The sequence below is a fragment of the Physeter macrocephalus genome, chromosome 14 (genome assembly GCF_002837175.3).
Source record: "Physeter macrocephalus isolate SW-GA chromosome 14, ASM283717v5, whole genome shotgun sequence".
NCBI lineage: Eukaryota > Metazoa > Chordata > Mammalia > Artiodactyla > Physeteridae > Physeter > Physeter macrocephalus.
The window spans coordinates 27,836,588-27,864,095 of NC_041227.1; the positions used below are offsets into that span (position 1 = coordinate 27,836,588).

At 40.5% G+C, this 27,508-nt stretch overlaps 1 protein-coding gene across 2 annotated transcripts in view; it reads right to left on the reverse strand.

The window, feature by feature from the left end:
- Positions 1–27,508, reverse strand: part of DNAAF9 (dynein axonemal assembly factor 9) — a 153,371-nt gene that overhangs the window by 90,584 nt on the left and 35,279 nt on the right. For both annotated transcript variants that reach the window (XR_003682785.2, XM_024117123.2), the window contains exons 4-8: positions 27,307–27,431; positions 26,193–26,289; positions 25,134–25,240; positions 9,977–10,054; positions 960–1,058 (exon numbers count right to left, since the gene is read on the reverse strand). Coding sequence is in view for 1 of the 2 variants with exons in the window: in XM_024117123.2 (XP_023972891.1) it covers positions 960–1,058; positions 9,977–10,054; positions 25,134–25,240; positions 26,193–26,289; positions 27,307–27,431 (506 nt within the window). In the remaining variant the exon portion in view is untranslated. The remainder of the gene's footprint in view (positions 1–959; positions 1,059–9,976; positions 10,055–25,133; positions 25,241–26,192; positions 26,290–27,306; positions 27,432–27,508) is intronic.

A 27,508-nucleotide genomic window follows, 5' to 3' on the forward strand; every position in this document is an offset into this window, starting at 1 on the left:
CACAGTGGAACACAGCAGAACTGAGGACTGGCAGTGCAAGCCCAAAGTAAGCTCAAGTATAAGCTCAAGATCACTCTTTGATCCTTCCTGTTGACTAGTTTTGAGATCTAGTTTGGGAACTAGTTTTGTGCCTTACTTACTTACTTTACTTATTTATTTATTTATTTAATTTTTGGCTGCATCTGATCTTAGTTGTGGCACGCGGGATGTTCGTTGAGGCATGCAGGATCTTCTGTTGCAGCGCGCGGGCTCTTTGTTGTGGTGTGCAGGCTTCTCTCCAGTTGTGGCCTGCAGGTTTTCTCTTCTCTAGTTGTGGCGCACAGGCCCCAGAGCACGTGGGCTCTGTAGTTTGCAGCACGCGGGCTCTAGTTGAGGTGTGCGAGCTCAGCAGTTGTGGTAAGTGGGCTTAGTTGTCCCACGGCATGTGGGATCTTAGTTCCCTGACCAGGGATCGAACCCGCGTACCCTGCGTTGGAAGGCGGATTCTTTACCACTGGACCACCAGGGAAGTCCCTGTGCCTTAGGTCTTGATTTACATACCTCAGTTTACTCATGGAGTGGGTCTTATCCTGAACCTAGTAACTTCACTACTGTTGTTTGCCTAGAAAGAAAGCTTGGCATTACCTAGAGGTTCAACTGACAAAGGTGTGCTATTCACACGTGGAGAATTATTCCTAGGCTTATTAACTGGTGCCCAACAGAATTCCTGGCTGACAGGGGCACCACTTCTGACAAATGAGTATCTTTCTTGTAGAGAAACTGGCACAGAAAAAATAACCTTCTTATATAGTGGTTGGCATGGGAGTTAAAAACTTCTTTACAGCATGCAACAAATCTCAAGGAAATGATAGCCAAATTCGGATTGGTAGTGCTGTATTCTGAGAAAATTTTTAATAAAAATAGAAACAATAAATAAACTAGCCAATTTCTTCTTTCTCTTTAAACCTTCCTTTACATACCTCACCCGCCTGAGATTCGGACAATTCCAGCAAGAAGGGAATTTCTGTGTCAAAACTGGCGAAGAAGCTAGTCCACTGACGTTCAAAAGTCACCAAATCCTAGAAAGAAAATGAAAAGATAATGTGGTCATTCAAGGAGGTACTTTAGAAAACCAGAATCATGAAACCGCATCTGATCTCAAAATACCAGACCGTTTAAATATGTTGTTTAAAAGGTAGTAGCAAACTACTGATACATGTTACCACATGGATGGACCTCAAAAACATTATGCCCAATGAAAGAGGCCATATATAAAAGACTACAGTATATGAAATACTCAGAAAAGACAAATCTACAGAGACAGAAAGTAGATTAGTGGTTTGCTTAGGGCTGAGAGTGGGAATGGAGGTTGACTGCAAGTGAGGACAAGGGAACTTTCTGGGTTGATGAAATGTTCTACAATTCAAATTGTGGTGATGGTTGCACACCTCTGTAAACTTACTAAAAATCACCAAACTGTACACTTAAAATGGGTAAATTTTATGGTATATAAATTATATTCCAATAAAGCTGTTTTTTTTTTAAAAAGGGTGGTAATGTCCTTTAAAAGCTGTTTTTGAAAAGGACAGTTAGCAACCCTTGTTGAAGAGGGAGTTATTTATGAGGCACCTAAAGCTATTTATGAGACACTACACCTAGTACCATAAGCTCAGAGCAGTGAAGCTTTGCTCAAGGACAAATTAGTTGACTTAAGTTAGAAGTTCAGTGGGGCCAGAGGTGGCCCAGAGCCCTTTCCTCCCTCATCCTCTCCTCCTAGCGGGAAAGCAAGTATGAGGAACTCTGCACCTTCCCAGCTGACTCTCCTCTACATACAGCCTGCCTCCCTCCCCCATCCCAGCTGCTTTTCAGCCTCCTCTCTGAACTCATTCCTGTTCCCAACCACTACACATTGCTTTGTGTTCCTAGCTTTTCTTTAAGGCATCATCAGTTAACCCCAAATATAAGGTATGACTTGCTTGATTGAGATACTCAAGTGACATCTTTGTCCTTATTTTGAAGTTGCTGTTAATATGTACTCAAATTGGATAGTTGTCTTTACTGTCCATCTCACACTGTGTAAGTGTACATGACAAGCACCCAGCCTAGTGCCTTGCTTACAGCAGGCATCCTGTTTGCTGCACTAAAACTGGCTGTCTGGATCTATGCTCTTCTCTACTCTTCTCTTTAAGGATACGCAAGTACTCATACCTATGAACTCTGTGTTAGCCATGCAATGGCCCTAGGCATAAAGCACAATGGATCTCTGCTGGGAATACTTAGTGTAAACAACATTCTCAAGTGACTTCACTATTTGCTGCCCAGACAATCTATATTTTGTTTATTTTACGTATATATATACACGCACATGTATTACATTACATATATGTCAATATATGTCTAAAATTATTTTCAGTAATATGTAGGAGACAGTGCTGATACTGTTTTCTGAGTATGTTTTATATATAACAGGATAAAAAATCATGTATGTGTGTGTACATATGTATGTATATACATGTGCATGTATATATAAGTATGTATACACACACACAAGGAGAGAAAAGGCGAGGGAGCAGGGAGAGAGAGAAGAGAATTTTCTAGTTTCGTCCACTGAAGAGATCTAGAAACAATGACCAAACCAGGAGCAAGGAGCATTTCTAGCTCCCAGACTGTGGTGCTGAAATGTCATTTCCCACTCAAAGAAACCATAACTTACTAGAGAAATGACCAATTCCAGGTCTGAGACAGGAAATGTACAAGATAAGCCTGGAATATCTTGTCACAGTATATAGCAGAGAAGTTACTGAGGACTATTAAGATTGTGTTAAAAGGATTTGTGACCAACTTGAAGTGAGACCACAGCCCAAAGATGGAACAATTTAGAGCATCAGTAAAGATGATAACTGCAATGGACAGAAACATATCAAATATGTTTAAATCTGAGTTCAAAATTAGATATATTTGTAAAAACTATTTTTTTTTTACTGGTTACTTTTGGAAAACGGTTGGGAACCAACCTTATTTTGAAAACTTATAAGTAAAAGCAAGAATTCAAACATTTATCTTGCTTTTCCTACATGAACATCACCACTGCATAAACAATATTAGCAAGCTGAATATTTCCCTTTAGAGAATATAAATGAAGAAGGAATTATAGAATTGGAATACCACCATTTTGCAATAGTGAATTAAGACTAATTAATGAAGTAAAGATCTGAAGATTGCAAATCAATGGCTGTTCACAAAATAAAGAGAATCAATTAGATACACGTACTTCTTGGTAAGGAACACAACACCCTCTATAAAGTAATCTTCCCACTAAAAATCAACCCTGAAACTCATTAAACCTCTAGATTCAATTACTAATAATCAGGAAGTACAGAAGACAGGGAAACTGTTACAACAAAATCCCAGTAAGGGGCTTCCCTGGTGGCACAGGGGTTAAGAATCCACCTGCCAAGGCAGAGGACACGGATTCGAGCCCTGGTCCTGGAAGATCCCACATGTCATGGAGCAACTAAGCCCGTGGGCCACAACTACTGAGCCTGCGCTCTACAGCCCGCAAGCCACAGCTACTGAGCCCGTGGGCCACAATTACTGAGGCCCGTGCACCTAGAGCCAGTGCTCTGCTACAAGAGAAGCCACCGCAATGAGAAGCCCACGCACCACAACAAAGAGTAGCTCCCACTTGCTGCAACTAAAGAAAGCCTGAGCACAGCAAAGACCCAAAGCAGCCAAAAATAAAATAAATTTTAAAAAAAATCCCAGTAAGGACCACCATATGACAATGATCTGGTTTCTTCAACAGACAGTTAGCGAGGTATGGGTGGGAACAAAGAGAAGGAGGGGGAATCCATACATGAGAAGAAACCTAAAACACACACAAGCAGGCAAAGCTAAACTATGATTAGATTCAGAAAGACTTGTACTGGAAACTTTGCTTTGCCTCTTACTGGCTGTGTGACCTTGGGCAAGGGACTAACCTCTCTGAGCCGCAAATGCCTTATGTGCATAATGGCGGGGGCTATTATTTACCTTACAGAGATGTTATAGGAATTAAATGAAATAACCTGTAGAAAGTGCTTATTACCAGGCCTTAAACACTAGATGTCTGCAGTACTTGTCAATTTCTCTGCTTCTACTGTTGGCTAGCTGGAGTTGGCTAAGAACATCTGAGCCTCCACCTTGATTTCCTGGCATTTGTCTGCTCTATCTCTCAGACAACCATAATGCATATCACTGGCCTCAGGTAAGTCACATCTGAGGCTATGCAACCCAGTGTGGGTCTGTGCTTTCCTTGCCTGGCTCTGTCCAATCCCCTGGGCTATACCAGAATTCTTCACTTTGTGAGGCTTAGGAAAACAAAAAGAACCAATATAGCTATTAGTACAGAACACACTTTATTCTGTTTTCCAATTCTATTTAGAAACAAACTCAGAAGTATGTTTCTATTTTAATGGCCTACATGGTGACACTCACCTTGGTTTTTGTCTATGATAAGAAGTAGAGTTATACAGTTGGGCAGTCACCATTTTCTGGCTATCTTCTACGGAAAAACACTGCGTGCTTTGGGGGATACACAGAAAAGATAGGCACTTTGCTCCCAAAAAAGTTCCCTGAGGGAGGTGGATATGTCAGTATTAATTACAGAATAAGGTGGAATGAATCATTAAATACTGCCTTCAGCTCCATGCTATGACCAAGAGTGACAAATCCTAACCCCTAGACCATCGGGAATCCATGCTATGACTGAAATGGAAGATTTCACGTGTGTGTGTGTGTGTGTGTGTGTGTGTGTGTGTATTTAAATCTTCCTAATATCCTTGTGTACTTCTCTATGCCCACTTTATAGATGAGGAGACTGAGGTACTAAATGGTAAAGTGACCTGAGGATGCGACACTAACAACTAGCAAAAGTGAAAATATATCTAGGTAAGGGATACCCAGAGCCTGTGTGGTTTCCATCAGACACACTATTCTCCAATTTTTCCCCAGCACAAACAGTGCATTTGTGGAAATGGATACTGTGTATGGAGGTAGAATTGGTTCGTTGGATCCGATGATGAAGAAGGGAAAGTCTATCTGCTCAGACTCCTGAAGGCCGAATCCAGAATCCAGAAGACAGGCCCAGATGGATATCAAGATCAGATAAGCAGCAGAAGTCTGCAAACCCCAAGAAACATGCCAGTGTGCCTTGACCCTTGGCCACCATGGAAGGACCCTGAACTTCAGACAGAACTCTTGCCCCTAGGCTGGCAGCTGGCAGTGTCTGATCTCAGGTGACTCAAAGGGGGAAAAGAAGCTTCATTTCAATATTTAAAAGTATTTTTAAGAATTACACGAGGTAGGACTTCCCTGGTGGTGCAGTGGTTAAGAATCCGCCTTCCAATGCACGGGACATAGGTTCGAGTCCTGGTCCGGGAAGATCCCACATGCTGCGGAGCAGCTAAGCCCATTTGCCACAACTACTGAGCCTGCACTCTAGAGCCCGTGTGCCACAACTACTGAGCCCACGTGCCACAACTACTGAAGCCCGTGCACCTAGAGCCTGTGCTTAACAACAAGAGAACCACTGCAATGAGAAGCCCGTGCACCACAAGAGCCCCCGCTCGCTGCAACTAGAGAAAGCCCACGGACAGCAACGAAGACCCAACGCAGGGAGGGAGGGAGGGAGGGAGGGAGGGAGGGAGGAAGAAAAAGATTTAAAGGAAAAGAATTACATGATGTCATAAATATAAGAAAATGAAAATAAGTAAAATAATAACAACCACCAGTGAGACTACCATCTGAAGTTTCTAAGACACAGAACACAAATTATTTTACAAAGATGGAAATATACTCTGCTTTTTTACTTTTCTCACCAAACATATTTTGAACATCTTTCTAAATCAAATCTCAGAGCAGTCTGCATTTTCCCTTTGCAGGATCTGACCAAGAAGCATGGAGCTGTAGGCTCTCTGGCCATCAAAGAGCTGCCAGCAGTGATTGACCAGTAAAAATTAAGGCCTAAATGCTAATTCTGACTATAAGATTACCAGTCTTAGCAAAGAGAAAATACATGTGAACAGAAAAAGTATTTGGATATTGAAGAGAAAAAGAGTTTTTAAAGAGAACTTTGGAGGCTATGAAGCAGCTAAGCAAGAGAAGAGAGAAGAAAAAAAAGTAGATTTTAAGAAGTAATATGGGTATAGATTGGCTCCCTTTAAAAAAATTTTTATAGGCACAAGTAATGACTAGAATTGTATTTTAACTTCTTTTGGTTGTTGGATTTGAATTTTATTAACAGTTGTAGACTCACCACAGAGATCCCTGCACAAATTTATAGTCATTTTCATACATATTTATTTTATCCTACTTAGGGTTTACTGAGCTTCTTGATCTGTGGATTGATGTATTTCATCAATGTGGAAAGTTCTCAGACATTATCAACTTAAATTTCCAGCCCCATTTTCTCTCTACTCTCCCTTCTGGGACTCCAATGATCTACTATGCTAGATCATTTGACACTGTTTGGCAGATACTGGATGCTCTGTTCCATCCCTTTTGCTCTTTTTCTCTCTGCCCTTCAGTTTGGAAACTTTCTATTGACTTATATTCAAGTTCACTGAACTTTTCTTCATTCGTGTCCAATCTGATAAATTAGCCAACCTAATAAATCCTCCATTTCTATACCATATATTTTTCATTTCTAGCATTTCCATTTGGTTCTTTTTATAGTTTTCAGGTCTCTGCTACAATTCCTCAACTCTTCACACATGTTGTCCCATTTTCTTCCAGATTCTTTAGCACTTTTATCAGTTACTTAAACAGATCAAATTTTCTTGTTTCTTCCGGTCTTATAATTTTTAAAAAATCATATACCAGACATTTTGGGCTTCCCTGGTGGCGCAATGGTTGAGAGTCCACCTGCCGATGCAGGGGACACGGGTTCGTGCCCCGGTCCGGGAAGATCCCACATGCCGCGGAGCGGCTGGGCCCGTGAGCCATGGCCGCTGAGCCTGTGCGTCCGGAGCCTGTGCTCCGCAACGGGAGAGGCCACAACAGTGAGAGGGCCCAACAGTGAGAGGCCCCCGTACCACAAAAAAAAAAAAAAAAAAAAATCATATGCCAGACATTTTGTATAAAAGATCAGTAAAAACAGAGGTAAATAGTACCATTTACCTCTAGGAAAGGGCCACTGGATCCCTTTCTTTTGTTAGGCCACTAAAGCAGAGATCTAAGTCAATTTGATCTATAATTGATCAGGTCTGCGTTTTGTAGCATTTGTAGTTTGGTTTACTTCATCACTAAATTCAAGTATTTCGAGGGTGGGATGTGAACTTTCATAAAGATTTTGCTCAGAGCACTGGGACAAGATTCTGGAAATCTCTTTGCATTTTATAGCTGAGCCACCAGCTTGTGGAATCATGGACAATCTCTCCCTGCTTTACAAGCTGGCTACCACTTTTCTGGGTGGCTAAGGAGTTCTCTTTGCTCTCTAGTCCGCTTGGCTCTGTCTGTGTAGAGAGATCCTTGCCTTGCTGCCTTGCACCCAGCCTTAAGAGGGCAGCTGCTTATACTCTGTAAAGTCCTGGAATGCCTCCAAATGACTGCTCTCAGGTCTCCTGCGCTAATCCAGGTTAGAGTTGAGTGTCAAGTACCTCAGGGGGGATGGTTCTCAGCGCTCCTGCCTGGCGCCTAGTCTTTGGTGGACTACCCCGAGCACTTGTGAAGACCTATGGTTTAGAGTTGAGGGGTAGGTGCTGACTCACTCACATACAGCCATTAAAAGCTCTTTAAAAGGTCAACTGATTTTTACTTATCCCTGTCTGTGATAGATTTCTCTTCCTCCTGCTGCTCCATTGGAAATGAGAACAGTGTCCTATGAAGGGCCCTACTTTTTTAGAAACAGAGTTCTTTGAGGTTTCCTTGCATCTTCAGCTCTCTAATGATTTTACACTATTATTTTGTTGCATATTCAGATTGTTCTGGTTATTAGGGTGAGAATAATGGTCTCTTTTGACTTTCTATATCCCTAACTGGGAGTGGAAAACCGTGGTCATTTTTATTTCTTCTTTTGTGAACAGCCAATTCTGGTTGTCTCCCAGTTCCCCACTGTTGTATTTTTCTTATCAATTTGTAAGCGCTCTCCATAATGTAGTGGGTATAAATGTGCTCAATCATATTTTGGTATAAGAAATATCACCTTACTTTATTCTTTCTAAATAAAATTAAATCTGGCCCTGAGTCCTCCTCACTCTTCCTGTTAGATGGGAAGTCCACTAACAGACATTAAAAGGGTTTCCTTTCTACTTCTTCATGGTATCACCTAAGAATACCAAGCTCACTGGAAGTCAGAAAACCAGGAAATGGCCTGGTCTACAGCCCATGATGATTACCACTGTTGCTTCTTCAGTTGCATGATGTCACTGCTGTTCTAGGTGTAATTAAAGATGCTCTCCTGAGTGGTCCCATTCCATTGACTCCAGAGATGCTTGCAATGTTCTCAAAACTACAGTGCTATGTCTAGCTTCCATGTGTGACCTGAAGCGTCCTCATATTCAGGGCACTGCATGCAAGTGGGGCATGGGTCTCAGATACTATGCAGAAACTCCTAAACTACTTATCTCTCTTATTTGTTTGTGGTTAAATTTTATTTAACATTCTTACACTCGTTTTTCCCTTTATTTTTTGTGGCCATGCCATGCAGCTTGTGGGATCTTAGTTCCCCGACCAGGGATTGAACCCGGGCCCTCAGCAGTGGAAGCATGGAGTCCTAGCAACTAGACCGCCAGGGAATTACCATCATTCTTACACTCTTAATGTTGTAATTTTTGCATTTTCACTTTTTCCCATAATTAGGCAAGCCATGGATTGATGATGATGATTAGGTCTTTTTAAAGAACAAAAAGTTCAGGTTTTAATTTTCTTTTATATTCCTATTTTATTAGAAATGTTTAACAGAATGGATGTTCAATTTCATCAAATGCCTTTTCAGCATCTATGGAGTTATAATAAATGGTTCCAAGGAGAAAAATCAGTAGTGATTACATTAATAGATTTCCTGATATTAAACTAAATATTAAGCCCTTAATAAACTCTGCTTCATCACAGAATGTTCTTTTACTATGATACTGTTTGCTACCATTTTACTTAAAGTATAGGCATTAATATTCGTGAGACTGATGTGCAGTCTTCACTTTTTGAATTATTTTTGTTGGGTCTTGATTTCACAGCTCATTTCATTAAAAGGCTACATACAAGCTGTTCTTTTTCCATGCATATCCATCCATGACCCCTGAGAGACACTACTGAGCTGTTTAAACAAAGTACCTATACCTTAGTTTTGTTTGTTACTCCTCATTGCAAATTGTTCTGCCCACTGTGAATTTTTTTCTTCAAAGTTCAGATGAAAAATTAGTGCCTGATCCTTTAATTCAGGAGTTAGTAAATTATGGCCTGCCGGCAGGCCATATATTTTTATAAATAAAGCTTCCTTAGAACACAGACACACTCATTCGTTAAAGCATTGTCTATAATGGCATTGCTGAGTAGTTCGAACAGAGACACAAGGCCCACAAGGCCTAAAATGTTACCATCTACCCCTTTACAGAAAAATATTGCCAACCCCTGTCTATTCCTTGATTCCTTTAAGGCATACACCAACTTTTTAATCTTTTCATGCCAGAGAAAGAGTGCAAAAAGACACCCTCTTTATTGTTTTTCTAAAGTCCAGCTCAACGGAAAGAATGTCTTTAGGTGAAAACCTAAATCTTGGACCAGGCAGGCAGCCTTGGTCTCATCTCAGGTGAGGTTTCCTCAGAGTGGAAGAGGTAGTGTCTCTTTTCCAGGTCCCCTTCCACCCCGCAGGAAGTTCAAGATAATAATTGGGGAAGAAACTGTTCAATTCTTTGACTAAAGCAAACTAAAATATATCCTGCGTTTCTACAAGTTAAATACCATTAGTGGATAATTGAGCTGGTTGTAATATTTATAAGTTAAATACAGTATGGCTCCTTACTTCTGAAAGCAAACTCTCCAGAGACATAGGATCCATCTTGCTGTAGACATTCCATAGATTCAAACTCACATCCTGCAACTGCAACACAAGGGGAAAAACATTGAAATAACTGAGTCAGTATCGTTAGAATGATCAGAATTATTTCCTGACATTTAGAAATGACTATCTTGGTGAAAACTCAGTGATTAGAACAATAAATAAAAATTTTATATTATATTAGAACCTATACATATTAATAAATGTGTCCCATTCAAGGAAACTATCTGTTCAGAGACTTTGGTATATCTTTGAATATCTTCAATGATGGGCATATATATATTTATATACATACACACACAAAAATATTTTGTCTTTGCTTAGAATAAAATTTTAATTAAAATAATACATTCCTATAGTTTTAAAAAATCAAATACTAGTCCTAAAGGCTTGTAATAAAAAAATTTTAATCCCTACTCCAACCATTCACAAACCTCTGCTAGTCTTAATACTCAGAGGCAACCACTTTGAAGTCTTTTAACATTTTCTTTTTGGTAATTACCTCCATATTTTGATATAAGCTTCTATCACTATTTCTTGATTTATCAATTTAGAAATTAAATACTGACTTATGGCAAAGGTGTAGCTCTGCTATGCCTATTCCCATTCCCATACGTTTTCTCACATATACACCTTAACATTATCTAATATCATAATATGACTTTTTTGGTTATACCAGTAGTTGTTTATAATATTAAGGATATATATATATATATATATATATATATATATATAAAATTTACTGCAGACCAAGTGCATACCATACTCATATTTGCTTTCTTAAACAAATTGTTTTTCCAAGAGCTACCAACAGCTTCACTCTTTTCACTTGTGTAATTAAAAAAATCAATCCTAAAATTTTTTCTACCTTTCCCACTTAATTTGCTAGTATGCTTACACTAGGGTTTCTCAATAGCAACACTACTGACATTTGGGGCCAGTTATTCCTTTGTTGTGAGGGGCTGCCCTGTGCATTGCCTTGTGCAAAATCCCTGGCCTCTACCCACCCCCCGCCCCAGTCCAGGCAAATCAAAAGCATGTCCAAATATTGCCAAGTGACTTGGGGGGAGGGGGAGGAAGGGACAGCAAAATCACCCCAATTGAGAACCACTGGCTTAAAGATATCAGATAATCTATCATTTCTTTTTCTTCTTGCTTCATTCTGGTATGCCTGTTATGTAAGCTTGCTGTGCAACTGCAACTTCCACTGAGACTTCTCTTTGCTATCATCCTGGTGCTCTCACGTGATGGATCTGATTCCATGGCTTAATTTGTCTCCTGTTCCTTGGTTAACTTGTTTGCTGGAGAACATCCTCCAACAGCTTTCTAAGAAAAGATTAATGGGAGGAAATTTTAGTTTTAAAATGTCTTTATTCTGCCCTTACGACTAACTTGGCAATCACTGATGCTCGTTCCATTCTTCTGTATTCTTTCGTCTCTGTGCTTCATCTTGGATAGTTTCTACTGCTATGACTTCAAATTCACTAATGTTTTCTTTGGCAGAGTCTAATTTAATGTTACTGCCATCCAGTGTATTTTTTCATCTTAGATATTGCAATTTTCGCTTCTAGAAGTTCAATCTGAGTCTTTTTTATATTTTCTGTTTCTGTTCAACACGTTCAGTCTTTCCTCTAGCTTCTTGAACATATGGAACAGTGAGAATAACTTTTAATGTCCTTGTCTGCTAATTCTAACATTTCTGTCATTTATAGGTCAATTTTGATGGACTGATTACCTTATTATCAGTCATGTATTCCCACTTCTTTGTAAACTGATAATCTTTGGATGCCAGACACTGTGAATTTTACCTTGTTGGGTGCTAGATATTTTTGTATTCCTATAAATATCCTTGTGATTTGTTCTGGAATGCAGTTACTTGGAAACAGTTTGATCCTTTCAGTTCTTGCTTTTATAAATTGTTAGGAGGGTCCAGAGTGGTGCTCAGACAAGGGCTGACTATTCCCCACAGGAGACAAAACCCTCCTGAGGACTCTAACCAATGCCCCCTGTGAATTATGCATTTTTTGAGTCAAACTGGTGGGAACAGGTACTATTCCCAGCTCTGAGCATGCATCAGGCACTGTTCTGGAATACTTTCAGATATGTTTTTTTTCTTCCTCCACTTTCAGTAGTTACATCACACATGAACACATAGATCAATAGTCTGTTGAATACTTGGGATGTGGGGGTGGGGAGAAAGAGGAATCTTGGCAGATCTTGGGAGTTCTGTTTTGGAGCAAATATTTCCTCTTTAGCACTCTAGCCGTCTTGGTCTCACCAGACTCTCAGCTGCATCTACTCAGCTCAGTAAGTGCACTGAGATCTACCTGGGTACCCCCTTCCTGTGCCATGGTCTGGAAATTTTCTCAAAGTTCAGTTGACCCTTGAATAAGGGGGTTTGGGGAACTGACCCTCTGTGCAGCCAAAAATCCACATATAACTTATAGTCAGCCCTCTGTAAATGCAATTCTGCATCCATGGATTCAACCAACCGTGGATCGTGTAGTATTATAGTATTTACTACTGAAAAAAATCTGCATATAAGTGGACCTATGCAGTTCAAACTCCTGTTGTTTAAGGGTCAACTGTAGTAAGCAAGGACATTCGTGGGGCTCACCTTGTTTATTTCTCTCTCTCAAGGGAATCACTATTCCTCATTGCCTGATGTCTAGTGTCTTGAAAATCATTGCCTCACATGTTTTGTTTAATGTTTGTTTGTTTTGGTTGGGAAAGGAGAGAAATCAAGTTTCTGTTGTCTTATTGCATAAGACTTATTTTTTCTGCTTTTTATGATAAGGTTTTTCTACTCTCATTGATGCTTGCTAAAAGCTTTTATTTCTCTTTATCACTGGAAATGTTTACTTTTTTTTTTTTTTAATTTCCTCCATTCTGATATCTCTGCTCTATTTTTCTAGAACTACTTAATGGCTATCAAACCTCATGGATAAGTTCTCTATGACTTTTAAGTTTTTTCTCATATTTTCTACCTCTTTTATTTCTAAACCTTTGTATTTTGAGATTTTCCTAACTTTACCTCCCAACTTCTCTGTTAATTTTATCAATTATCATTTTCCAGAGCTCATATTTTCCTTATATTCATTTATCACAAAATAAAACATTCTAATAAGTCACCAAATCTTACATTTCTCTGGGCATCCTAGGGAGAGTTTTGTATCTTAACTTTTCCTCTATATCATAAATCATCTTTGGTCTTAATCAATCAGAGTTTTTAAAAAATCTTGATCTTTTTCTTTCGAGTTACAGGTATTTAATCAAATGTGTGGTGAGCTTTCACTGCCTGTTTATATTTTCAAATGAAAAGGCTGATTGGAAGCTTTCTGCTCTCAGCAGAGCTTGTCAACTACCTGGAAGTTTTATAGCAAGAGTAGACAGGCAGGCGGCAGTTATTATAGGATCTCTACTCCCTCATATTCTAAGTGTGAAAGTGTAGATAGAGAGCTTTACTCTCAGCCATCAAACGCTACACTACCCAATGAGTTCTCTGTTTTGTTTTTCAGTTTCTATAGAGAAACCCCACCCATCCACTCACCTTGTTCCTTGTTTTTCCTAGTGTGGAGGTGGCAGTTGGTAAATGTCTGGTTGTTTATCACTCAGGAGGTGGGGAGGACGACACAGACTACTACATAACCTTCAATTAATTCATTTTTTAAAAAATTTATTTATTTATCTGTTCGTGTGCCAGGTCTTAGTTGCGGCATGCATGTGGGATCTAGTTCCCTGACCAGGGATCGAACCCAGGCCCCCTGCATTGGGAGCGCGTAGTCTTATCCACTGCACCACCAGGGAAGTCCCTAATTCATTTTTTTAAAAATTTATTTATTTTTTGTTTATTTATTTTTGGCTGCATTGGGTCATCACTGCTGTGCACGGGCTTTCTCTAGTTGCGGCAAGCAGGGGGTTCCTCTTTGTTGTGGTGCGCGGGCCCCTCATGGAGGTGGCTTCTCTTGCTGCAGAGCACGGGCTCTAGGCATGCGGGCTGTAGAGTGCAGGCTTGGTAGTTGTGGTGCATGGGCTTAGTTGCCCTGCGGCATGTGGGATCTTCCCGGACCAGGGATTGAACCCGTGTCCCCTGCATTGGCAGGCAGATTCTTAACCGCTGCGCTACCAGGGAAGCCCCCTAATTCATTTTTGATATCACCAATTTCCATTCTCTATCCTCCATTTTATTACCTTCTTCCTCACTGATTTAACCTATTTGGCTCCTTCCTCTGTACTGTGGAACAGGTTTACAGGTGTGTCAACTAATTAGATTTTTGATGTACTGAATTTGATTTTTTTAAAAATTTATTTATTTATATTGAATAGTTGATGTGCAAAATCATGTAAGTTACAAGTGTACAATATAGTGATTCACAATTTTTAAAGCTTATACTGTGTTTATAGCTATTATAAAATATTGGCTATATTCCCTGTGCTATACAATATATCCTTGTAGCTTATTTTATACATAATAGTTTGTACCTCTTATTCCCCTACCCCTAATATTGCCCCTCTCCACTTCCCTCTCCCCCACTGGTAACAACTAGTTAGTTCTTTATATGTGTGAGTCTACTTCTTTTTCATTTTATTCACTGGTTTGTTGTATTTTTAAGATTCCACATAAAATGATATCATATTTGTCTTTCTCTGACTTATTTCACTTAGCATAATACCATCCAAATCCATCCATGTTGTTGCAAATGGCAAGTTTTCATTCTTTTTTTATGGCTGAGCAGTATTCCATTGTATATATATACACCATATCTTCTTTATCCATTCATCTACTGATGGACACTTAGGTTGCTTCCATATATTGGCAACTGTAAATAATGTTGCTGTGAACACTGGGGTGCATGTATCTTTTTGAGTTATGAGTTCTGGGGTTTTTTTTCGAATGTATACCAAGGAGTGGAATTGCTGGGATATAAGTTATATTTTTAGTTTTTTGAGGAACCTCCATACTGTTTTCCACAGTGGCTCTACCAATTTACATTTCCACCAATAGTGTATGATGGGTTCCCTTTTCTCCACATCCTCACCAACATTTATTTGTGTTCTTTTCGATGACAGTCATTCTGACAAATGTGAGGTGATATCTCATTGTGGTTTTGAGTTGCATTTCCCTGATGATAGCAATGTTGAGCATCTTTTCACATGCCTGTTGGCCATCTGTATGTCTTCTTTGGAGAAATGTCTGTTTAGAACTTCCGACCATTTTTTGATTGGGTTGTTTGTTTTTTGGATGTGGAGTTGTATGAGCTTTTTATATATTCTGGATATTAATTCTTATCAGTTGTATCATTTGCAAATATCTTCTCCCATTCAGTAGGTTGTCTTCATTTTGTTGATGGTTTCCTTTGCTGTGCGAAAGCTTTTAAGCTTAATTATGTCTGACTTGTTTATTTTTAATTTATTTTATTTGCATTAGGAGGCAGATCCAAAAAACTATTGCTACAATTTATGTCAGAGTGTTCTGCCTAGGTTTTCCTCTAGGGGTTCTATGGTTTCCAGCCTTACACTTAGGTCTTTAATCCACTTTGAGTTTATTTTTGTATATGGTGTTAGACAATGTTCTAATTTCATTCTTTTACACATAGCTGTCTAGTTTCCCCAGCACCACTTATTGGAGACTGTCTTCTCTCCATTGTATATTCTTGCCTCTTTTGCTTTAGATTAATTGACCATAAGTGCATGGGTTTATTGCTGGGCTCTCTATTCTGTTCCACTGATCTATGTGTCTGTGTGCCAGTACCATACTGCTGTTATTACTGCAGCTTTGTAGTATAGTCTGAAGTCAGGGAATGTGATTCCTCCAGCTCTGTTCTTCTTTCTCAAGACTGTTTTGGCTCTTTGGGGTCTTTTGTGTTTCCATACAAAATTTAAAATTATTTGCTCTAGTTCCATGAAAAATGCCATTGGCATTTTGATAGGGATTGAACCGAATCTGTAGATTGCCTCAGGTAGTATGGTCATTTTAACAATATGACTTCTTCCAATCCAAGACCACGGTATATATCTCTCCATTTGTGCCATCTTTAATTTCTTTCATCAGTGTCGTACAGCTTTCTGAGAATAGGTCTTTTACCTCTTTAGGTAGATTTACTCCTAGGTATTTTATTCTTTTTGATGCAATGGTAGATGGGATTGTTTCCTTAATTTCTCTTTGTGATAGTTCATTGTTAGTGTACAGAAATGCAACACAGGGAGATCAGCTAGGTGGTTTGTGACCACCTAGAGGGGTGGGATAGGGAGGGTGGGAGGGAGGGAGATGCAAGAGGAAGAGATATGGGAACATATGTATATGTATAACTGATTCACTTTGTTGTAGAGCAGAAACTAACACACCATTGTAAAGCAATTATACTCCAATAAAGATGTTAAAAAATGCAACAGATTTCTGTATATTAATTTTGTAACCTGCAACTTCATCAGATTCATTGATGAGCTCTAGCAGTTTTCTGGTAGTGTCTTTAGGATTTTCTATGTATAGTATTATGTCATCCACAAACAGTGAAAGCTTTACTTCTTCCTTTCCAATCTGGATTCCTTTTTTGTCATAAATGGCCTTTATTATGTTGAGGTATGCTCCCTCTATGCCCACTTTTTGGAGGGTTTTTAATCATAAATGGGTATTGAATTTTGCCTTTTATGCATCTGTTGAGATGATCATACGGTTTTTAGTCTCCAATTTGTTAATGTGATGTATCACACTGATTGATCTGTAGATACTGAAAATTTCCATTGATAGATCCCACTTGATCATGATGTATGATCCTTTTAATGTGCTGTTGGATTCAGTTGATGATTCTGTTGACGATTTTTGCATCTATGTTCATCAGTGATACTGGCCTGTTATTTTCTTTCTTTATGATATCTTAGTCTGGTTTTGGTATCAGGTGATGTTGGCCTCACAGAATGATTTTGGAAGTGTTCCTTCTCTGCAATTTTCTGGAATAGTTTCAGAAGGACAGGTGTTAATTCTTCTCTAAATGTTTGGTAGAACTCACCTATAATGCCATCTGGTCCTGGACTATTGTTTTCTGCGAGTATTTTTGTTTTGTTTTGTTTTTTGTTTTTGATTCAATTTTAGTACTGGTAATTGGTCTGTTCATATTTATTTCTTCCTGGTTCAGTCTTGGGAGATTGTACCTTTTTAAGAATTGGTCCATTTCTTCTAGTTTGTCCATTTTATTGATGTATAGTTGCTAGTAGTGTTCTCTTATGATCCTTTGTATTCCTGTGGTGTCGGCTGTAACTTCTCCTTTTTCATTTCTGATATTATTGATTTGGGCCCTCTCCCTTTTTTCTTGATGAGTCTGGCTGAAGACTCAATTTTATCTTTTCAGAGAACCAGCTTTTAGTTTCATCTATCTTTTCTATTTTTTTTTTTTTTTTTTTTGTGGTATGCGGGCCTCCCTCTGCTGCGGCCTCTCCCGTTGCGGAGCACAGGCTCCGGACGCGCAGGCCCAGCGGCCATGGCTCACGGGCCTAGCCGCTCCGCGGCACGCGTGATCCTCCCAGACCGGGGCGCGAACCCGGTTCCCCTGCATCGGCAGGCGGACGCACAACCACTGCGCCACCAGGGAAGCCCTATCTTTTCTATTTTTTAAAAAATCTCTATTTCATTTATTTCTGCCATCTTTATGACATTTTTCCTTCCACTAACTTTGGGTTTTGTTTGTTCTTCTTTCTCTAGCTCCTTTAGGTGTAAGGTTAGGTTGTTTATTTGAGATTCTTCTTGTTTCCTGAGGTAAGCTTGGATCACTACAAACTTCCCCCTTAGAACAGCTTTTGCTGTGTCCCATAGGTTTTGGATCATCATGTTTTCATTTTCATTTGTCTCTAGGTAATTTTTTATTTCCTTTTTGATTTCTTCAGTGATCCATTCGTTGTTTAGTAGCGTATTGTTAACCCTCCATGTGTTTTGTGGTTTTTGCAGTTTTTTTCCTTGTAGTTGGTTTCTAGTCAGTGTTGTGGTTGGAAGATTTCAATTTTCTTAAATTTACCAAGGCTTGTTTTGTGGCCTAGTATGTGACCTATCCTGGAAAATGTTCCATGGGCACTTGAAAAGAATGTGTATTCTGCTGCTTTTGGATGGAATACTCTATATCAATTAAGTCTATTTGTTCTAATGTGTCATTTAAGGCTAGTGCTTCCTTACTGATTTTCTGTCTGATCTGTCCATTGACGTAAGCGTGGTGTTAAAGTCCTCTATTATTATTGTGTTACTGTTGATTTCTCCATTCAAGTCCATTAATATTTGCTTTATGTATTTAGGTCCTCCTATGTTGGGTGCGTATATATTTATAATTGTTATACATCTTCTCCTTGGATTGATTCCTTGATTATTATGTAGCGTCCTTCTTCGTCTCTTATAACAGCCTTTATTTTAGCATCTATTTTGTCTGATATAAGTATTGCTACCCTGGCTTTCTGTTAATTTCCATTTGCATGGAATACCTTTATCCATCCCCTCACTTTCAGTCTGTGTGTGTCTTTAGACCTGAAGTGAAGCCTCTTGTAGGCAGCATATACAAAGGTCTTGTTTTTGTATCTCATTCAGCTACTCTATGTCTTCTGATTGGAGCAATCAGTCCACTTACATTTAAGGTAATTATTGATATGTATGTTCTTATTGCCATTTTGTTGATTGTTTTGGGGTTGTAGGTCTTTTTTCCCCTTTTTCTTCTTTTGTTCTCTTGTGACTTGGTGACTATCTTTAGTGTTATGTTTGGATTTTTCTTTTTTGTGTATATCTATTACAGACTTTTGGTTTGTGGTTACCATGGTTTTTATATAGCAATCTATATACATACTTGATTGTTTAAAGTTGTTGATCGCTTAATTTTAAATGCATTTTAACAATCCCACAGTTTGTACTCTCCTCCCCTCACTATGACTGTTTTTGATATTTGTTGGGAAAATTAATAAAGTAGTCTTGTTCAGGCTTCAGATGCAGAAGCAGGCCGCTGACTGACCCGTGACCCAGCCTGGACTGCACGCTTGCTTGCACACCTAACAATGCTGCTCGCAAGGCAAGCAGCGCTCACAATAAGAAAGGGAGTGGGTCTTGGAATTTCTTGAGCCCCGGGGACCTGGCCAGTCCCCTGGGGTCTAGAAACCTTGTGACCCACATGGTGAAACAAACAGCATTGCTAAAGTAAATCCAGAGCTGCATTTTGGCACGCAAACTGGTATCAGTTTGTGGCCTGGAATTACAAATGGAAGCCCCTGGAACTCTGAAGTCTCACCCATAGGGTGGACACACCGCCCGGGACCCTTCCCAACCGGGGCTCCAGACTGCTGTTACTCAGGACTTCCCAGCTGCTGTTTGGATCTGGAAGTAGGTGTTGGCCCAATTCTGTGATGTATATATACCGTGTAATGTTTCTCTAATATTCTTATTCCTTTCCTTCTAATGATTGTATGTTAAACTAAATCATCTTTCATTAAAGGATTAAAGCTGTTTATTTGTGTGAAACAAGTGGTTATTTTGCCAGCGAATCCAACAAACCTTAAAACCAAAAGCAGGCTTTCGGCAAAACAACATCACATTTTACATCTAATTCTTCTGTGTATCCCATCTAAGCGCTTACTGTGTATATTTGTGGATATTGTGGATTTTACTACTTTTGTCTTTTCACCTTTCTACTAGGTTTGTGCATGGATGACTTCCTATCTTTACTGTATGTTTTCCTTTACTGATGAGCTTTTTCATTTCATAATTTTCATGTTTCTAGTTGTGGCCTTTTCTTTTTCACCTAGAGAAGTTCCTTTAACATTGGTTGTAAAGCTGGTTTGGTGGTGAACTCTTTTAGCTTTTGCTTGCCTATAAAGTTTTTGCTCTTACCAACAAATATGCATGAGAGCCTTACTGAGCAGTGTACTTGTGCTTGTAGGTTTTTCCCTTTTGTCACTTTAAATTTATCATGGCACTCCCTTCTGGCCTGTAGAGTTTCTGCTGAAAAATCAGCTCACAGCCTTATGGGAGTTCCCTTGTATGTTATTTGTTCCTTTTGTCTTGTCACTTTTAATATTCTCTCTTTAATTTTTGCCATTTTAATTATAACGTGTCTTGGTGTGTTCCTCTTTGGGTTAATCCTGTATGGGACGACTCTGCATTTCCTGGATGTAGATAACTGTAACCTATTCCAGGTTTGGGAAGTTTTCAGCTATTATGTCTTCAAGTATGTTCTTAGCACCTTTCTCTCTTCTCCTTCTAAGACCCCTATAATGCAAATATTAGTGCACTTCATGTTGTCCCAGAGGTCTCTTGAACTGTCCTCATTTCATTCTTTTTTCTGTTCGGCATCAGTGATTTCCACTACTTTGCCTTCCAGCTCGCTGATTCATTCTTCTGTATCATTTAATATACTGATGATTCCTTCTAATGTATTTTTCATTTCCGTTATTGTATTCTTCATCTCTGGCTGTTCTTTATACTTTCTAACTCTTTTGTTAAAAACTTCTAATTTCTCGCTCTGTGCATCCATTCTTCACCCACATTCTTTTTTTTTTTTTTAATTTATTTTTTTGGCTGTGTTGGGTCTTTGTTGCCGCACACGGGCTTTCTTTAGTTGTGGCGAGTGGGGGTTACTCTTCATTGCGGTGTGCAGGCTTCTCATTGCGGTGCCTTCTCTTGTTGAGGAGCATGGGCTCTAGGTGCGTGGGCTTCAGCAGTTGTGGCACGCGGGCTTCAGTAGTTGTGGTTTGAGGGCTCTAGAGCACAGGCTCAGTAGTTGTGGCCCACGGGCTTAGATGCTCCATGGCATGTGGGATCTTCCTGGACCAGGGATCGAACCCGTGTCCTCTGCATTGGCAGGAGGATTCTTAACCACTAAGCCACCAGGGAAGCACTACCCACATTCTTTGATCATCTTTTTGATCACTACCCTGCACTCTTTCTTGGGAAGATTGCCTTTTTCACTTCACTTAATTCATCTTCTGGGGTTTTATCTAATTCCTTTGACTGGAACATGTTCCTCTGTCACCTCATTTTGCCTAAGTTGCTGTTTGTATTTTTATTTACCTGGTAGGTTAATTATGTTTCCCAACTGTGGAGAAGTGGTGTTCTGTAGGAGACATCCTACGCATCCTGGCAGTGCACCCCCCTCTCGTCACCCAAGCTATATGCTCTAGGGGTTCTCCCATGAGGGCTGTGTGGGTCCTTCTTTTGTAGAGGGCTACTTGGGTGATGTGGTAGGCTTTGTTGGCGCCTGGTCCAGTTGGTTGCCAGGCCCTGCCTTGTGCAGAGGCTGCCGGCTGCTGGTTGGTGGGGCTGGAAAACCTCAGGGAGCCCCAGGACTAGTGCTGGCTCACTGGTAGGTAGAGTCAGGGTCCAAAAGACTCCAGGGTTGTTGCCTGTCCACTGGTGGGTGAAGCCAGGTCCTGGAGTTAGTACCAGACTACTGGCAGGCAGACCTGGGTCCTGGAGTCTGGTTTCTAGGCCTAGGGATCCCAGAGCTGGTGTCAGATCACTGGTGTGTGTGTGTGTGTGTGTGGGGGGGTGTCCTGACACAGTTGGGTTTGGGGTCCAGGGTGTCCTGAAGCTTGTATTTGGCTGCTAGTGGGCAGGGGGCTGGGGCCAAAGTGGTCTCAGGGGAGGGTCTGGCCTGCTTTGGGCAGGCTGGATTCACAGGCTGTGGGAGTCTGGTTTTCTTGCAGCTGGTGTCTGCCCCTTGGTTGGTGAGACTGGTCCAAAGGCCACAGCAGGCTTCCTGGAGGGCAGGGCTGGGGCCCAGAGGATTCTGGGACTGGTGTCTTCCCACGGGTAGGTGGGGCTGGGTCCTGAGCCTCTGGTGGGCAGGGTCATGTCTAGAGGCAGCTGTGGGTTCAGGAAGTCTTCAGGCAGCCTGACTGCTGATGGGTGGGGCTGTTCCCCTGCCTAGTTAGTTTGGCCTGAGGCATCCCAGCACTGGCCCCTACAGGCTACTAAAGCCAGGTCTTGGTACTAATGAGCTAGAGGGAGGATTCCACAATGGCAACCACTAGCATCAGTGTCCACATGCTAGAAGGGAGCTCCCAAGGAATGGCTGCCATCAGTGTCTATGTCCCTAGGGTGAGCTGCAGTTGCCTTCTGCCTCTCTGGGAGACTCCCCAAGACCAACAGGTAAGTCTGGCCCAGGGTCCTATCAAATTACTGGTTTCGCCCTGAGTCCCAGGGCGTGTGATATTTTGTGCACGCCCTTAAAGAATGAAGTCTCTGTTTCCCCCAGTCCTGTGGGACTCCTAATATTAAGCCCTGCTGGCCTTAAAAGTCAAATGCTCTGGGAGCTCATCTTCCCAGTGCAGGGCCCCCAGGCTGGGGAGTCCGATGTGGGGCTCAGAACTCTCACTGCTGTGGGAGAACCTCTGCAATGTAATTATCCTCCAGTTGTGGGTCACACACCTGGGGGAAAAGGACCTGACTATATCTCAAGTCCGCCCTTCCTACCTGTCTTGTTGTGGTTCGTTCCTTATGTCTTTAGTTGTAGAAGGTCTTTTCTGGTAGGTTGTGGTCTTTTTTCATCGATGGTTGCTCTGCAAATAATTCTGATTTTGGTGTGCTTGTGAGAGGAGGTGGGCTCAGGGTCTTTCTACTCTGCCATTTGGCCAATCTCCCTGATTTCTATTTTGAAATTCAAATCTTAATTCTACTAATGAATTCTGAGACTTATAACAATATTTCCTCATGTCATCCATCTCCCTTTTTAATTCTGCTTGCTCTACCTACCATATCTCATTTCTCTTTTTACAAACTGCATTCTTAAAAAGTACAAAGAGATATTTTTATTTTATTTCCTGGAGAAAATATTTTTTAAAAGCATGCTGATCTATCCCTGCATCTAATATGCTATGGTCTCTTTCTTACCTTTTGAATTTTTTCATAGGGTTTATCCCACCTTTCAGTACAAAAATCTTATGTTTGTCCAAAAAAAGGTGAATGAATGTTTACTCTATAGTTATTCTCATTATTCAGAGGATTATTTTAGAATCCTCCCCTTGGGGAGCTGGTTAATGTAAATTTACATTACCAGGTCATACAGTTCCAGCAGCTGGAGAGTAAGAAGAAGGAAGCTGGAGGCAGGGAAAGCCCTAGCAGAGGAACTTCCCCGTACTGCTTCCAGGAAGAAAAAGTTCCCTATACCACAACTTAGTTTGGCTCAGCCTAAATACCAAGTAAATGCTATGTGGGTCTGGCTTCCTTTCTCATGCTGGCACCTACCACATCAGGGATGAAAACAATCTCTGAATTAAGGATTTTCTTCTGGGTATGAGCATGCAATAAAAAAGAAGTTTAAAAAATTAAGTTGTAAGTATCTGTAGTTCTCCTCCTAGCTTTCAAAGGAAGCAAGAACTTTTCTGGCTCAGGCAGTTATCAGGCCTTTAATATGTGAATCAGAGAGAAGCACAGTATAATGGCAGAGCTGATCAGTAGGCCAAACTGCTCCATACCTTAAACAACCAGGAAGGACAGGGTAAGGAAGAGAAGTGAGGTCAAGGGAAATGAGATGGAGACAAAAGGAAAGTATCTGAGAGAATGAAAATTAGTGGCTACAGAGAAGGGCAGGATCTGAAGAAAGGGATCTTGAGAGAAGACTTATAGTAATAACTCTTACAATATGATGTGTGCTGTTTCCTCCTCACTGCCCATCCCATCCCCTAAAAACACCATCCTACAGGAAAAATCTACATTACCTGGATTTGACCTCATGGTGTGATGCACCTTAAGGCAGAAGCCAGAGGCCTGCCCTATTTGAGCTGCATGAATTGTACAGCCTCCTAGTGCACTGCTTTCTAATGCTAATCTAGTGGCAGCCCAGGGGTTAGGAGCACAGGCTCTGAAGCCAGACTCTCTTGACTGGGCCCTAGCCCTGCCACTCACAGGCTACTAGCTCTGTGACTTTGGGAAATTCATTTAAACTTTCCATAAAATAGGGATGGTAACAGTACCTACTTCAGAGGGTTATTGTAAGAATTAAAGTTAATTCATGCAAAATGCTTAGAACAGTGCCTGGAGTACACGAGACAGTATAAATGCCTAGTTTATACAATTAATTAAAAATAAACATTACCATTATCACTAAAAATTTTAAGCTTCCTCTCTACCTCCTATGGCTTGCCTCCTTTCAAGCCCCTCTTCTTCTAAATTAGAGGGCATTAGGTGCTATCAGGGGCAGCTCCCACAGCCTTGTTAATGTTCTGCTACCTGTGGTCAATGTGAGAAAACTGGTTAGAAGCAAGAAGAGTAGGGCTGATGTGGTGTGTGTATCTTCATCCCTACAGCCCATGTTCCTCTACATTACAGGGTTTGCCAGGTGAGCCTCCAAACATTTCTTAGGGACACTGCTACTTCTCAGAAAGGGGTAGGAATTAGCCCTGGGCCTTGCTTCCAAAGGTCCCACTTACTTCTATCCCTAAGAGTATGTCCCCATTTCTAGCATGTCAATGTTCCCTCTCCCTGGTTTCCTGTACTGGGGGCAGGTCATTTCGGTGGGGATCATATGGAGGCATGTGGATACCAGGTCATCCTCCCTAATATGTAACCTGGATGATCCCCTCTCCCAGTCTCATTCATTAATTCACTTAACAAATATTTATTGGTCATCTTCTAGATGCAAAGAATACTGAAATAAAAGATGCTGTTCTTACCATAAAATCTAACCCTTTTATTCCTCTAGTACACAGTACTTATACAAAATTCTCATTGCTCCTTTCATTGCTCTTGAACAGTTAAATTATACGAACTTCTGAGCTACAAACAACAAGAATGCTTTTGTTCTCAAGGAGCTTCTAATCCAGAGACCAGGGGTGGGTGAATGGGTGAGTGGCTGTGACAAATGTGGGTGACATAGGACAATAAAAGCTATAAGAGGAGTCAGCCTAGGGTGCTATAGTGAACTTAGAATGGGGAAAGGAGAGGAAGGAGGACAGAGAGGAACTCCAAGAATGAAGGGCACAGGAGCTCAGTTTGGGGACTAGCCTTAAATAGCAACTATTTTCCATTTCAAGTCTTTTAACTTGCTCCATGCCCTTTGGAGTCACTGCCAGCTTTTCAGAGTGTTATACACCCACATTGTGGGCCTTCATAAAAACAGCCCAGTGGTAGACAAAAACCAGGCACACTGCTTTTCATACGTACCTCGTATTTCATGGTAAAAAATCCATCCCCTCCAATGCCCTCAAGTGCAAAGGCCTGTACAATTGGCCATTTCTCCACTACAAACATATCAAATATCTGCAAGTGACCTAGAGGAATCAAGTACAACATGTATCAAATACCGTCCTGGATATAGCAGTCTAAACCTGATCTAATGTGGTCATTAGACATCATTTCTCACAAGTTCACCACAGCCTCATCAAGCAAAATAAAACTGAAACAGATACACAAACAAGTTACAAAAATTCAGATTTCTCTACAGTATTTTTTCACATTCTTATTTCCTAAGTAAGTAAATAAGTAAATAAATAAACAGTAGCCTTCTACATCTGACTTGTTTCACTAAGTGGATATATTTATTAACAGACCAAAACTTGGCTCCTTTCCCTTAAGAAACACAGCTAACCAACTTCCTCAAGGGAAAATTACCAAATCAAAATTTTTCTTTTCTTATAACAACAAGCTTCAGTGTGCAAAGTTTTTTTTTTTTAAATAAATAAGATACAAGCACTGCTAAGCTTGCTGATTTTTTCCCTCTGTTTTCACACTTTTTTTTAATTCGGCCATGCCGTGTTGGCATGTGGGATCTTAGTTCCCATACCAGGGATTGAACCCATGCCCCCTGCACTGGAAGCACAGAGTCTTAACCACTGGACCACCAGGGAAGTCCCCTACACATTATTTTTGAGTCTCACTGTCAGCAGATTTTTAACAGCTACCCAAATTACTATTTCTTATTAGCAAGAGGCCCCACATCTACACTTCAAGTATAATAAGTGGTATAGCATAGATGGCAACTATGGTAAATCCCAGTTCTTCTGACTGCTGCTGGTAGCATACTATGTTGCTGCAGAAACTTCAGTTATGAACACAAGCTTGCATAGGAAAGTTCCCAAATTTCATTCTGCTTGATCCTCTCTGCCTTTAGTGAAAACAGATCAACAGGTTTCCCAGCTGAATGCCTCCAGTGAAAGGAGAAGTAAGGACATTCGATTCACACACCATCCCAGCAAGGTTCTAAAATGGCTGTCAGATACACACCTTGGGAGCTGTAAGGAATGCCAATTCTACTACAGTCTCGAACCATGTCCACAAAACTGGCAATTTTAAATTCTTCTGCAGCTTCCTCATCTTCATACTAAAGGAAATAGAAAGGAAACAGGCTCTAATGAGACATCATACAAAATCCCATATTTTCTGTGCATTTTTATTAGTTGTCCCAAATGTCCCAAGAGGGTTTTTTGGTTTGTTTTTGTTTTGTTTTGTTTTGCTTGGCCGCATTGTGTGGCTTGCGGGATCTTAGTTCCCTGACCAGGGACTGAACCCACTTCCTCGGCAGTAAAAGCACAGAGTCCTAACCACTGGAACGCTAGGGAATTCCCATCAAGAAGGTATTTTTAAAGGCAACTTTTAGTGTTTGCTGGTCAGAAACACGTCATTCCCCTTACCTTACACCACACACAAAAGTCAACTCAAAATGGATCAGAGACCTAAATGCAAGAGATAAAACTTGTCCTCAAAAGTCCCCCAAATGCTCATATGGAAAGAAGGGTTCTGGACCTACATTAGGTCACAATTTCCACGAAATCCTAAATCTTAAGTCCCAATTTGATTTCTAGCCAAATCTTTGAAAAGGGTCTAAAGGGAAACAGAAACAAATAACAAGAAATCCAAACATGGAAATGTCACAGAGCTTATCAAATTCTCCTGGGGCAGTTCCTAGGCCCAAGAGAATGGACCCAGGCCAGGGATAAAGAAGCAGGGCAGGAAGGCAGGTTCACAAGCCCACTATTAGGTCCCAATTTTAATAGTCCTTTTTGTCTCTTTCAGGCATATAATTTATTGCTAGGGTAGCCTCATAATGAAATATGAAAAGTTCCACTAAAACAAATAACCTTTTTTGTGTAACCACATTTCACAAATTTTTTTTTGGGGGTGGGGGGCATGTCATGTGGCATGCAGGATCTTAGTTCCACAACCAGGAATCAAACCCATGCCCCCTGCAGCGGAAGCTTGGAGTCCTAACCACTGGACCACCAGGGAACTCCCCAATTTGATTTCTTGAAGGACCTCCTGTTCCCATTCTATCAATACATTTTCCTGAACGACTATCCTTAGAGTGTCTCTAAGCGCCTATTTTATCGTTTCTCCTCACCTCATTTTCGGTCATGCAGTGGAAATGCAGATTTCTCCAATGTGCCACATAGGGTAAAAGATAGCGATAATTTATAGGATTACAGTACAGATGGACACTATCTGATTTAATCAATATAATCACATCTGTAAGAAAAACAAAATTAAAACACAAGATTGTCAAAAGCATTTCCTTTAGACATCTTCTACCCACATAATCAGTA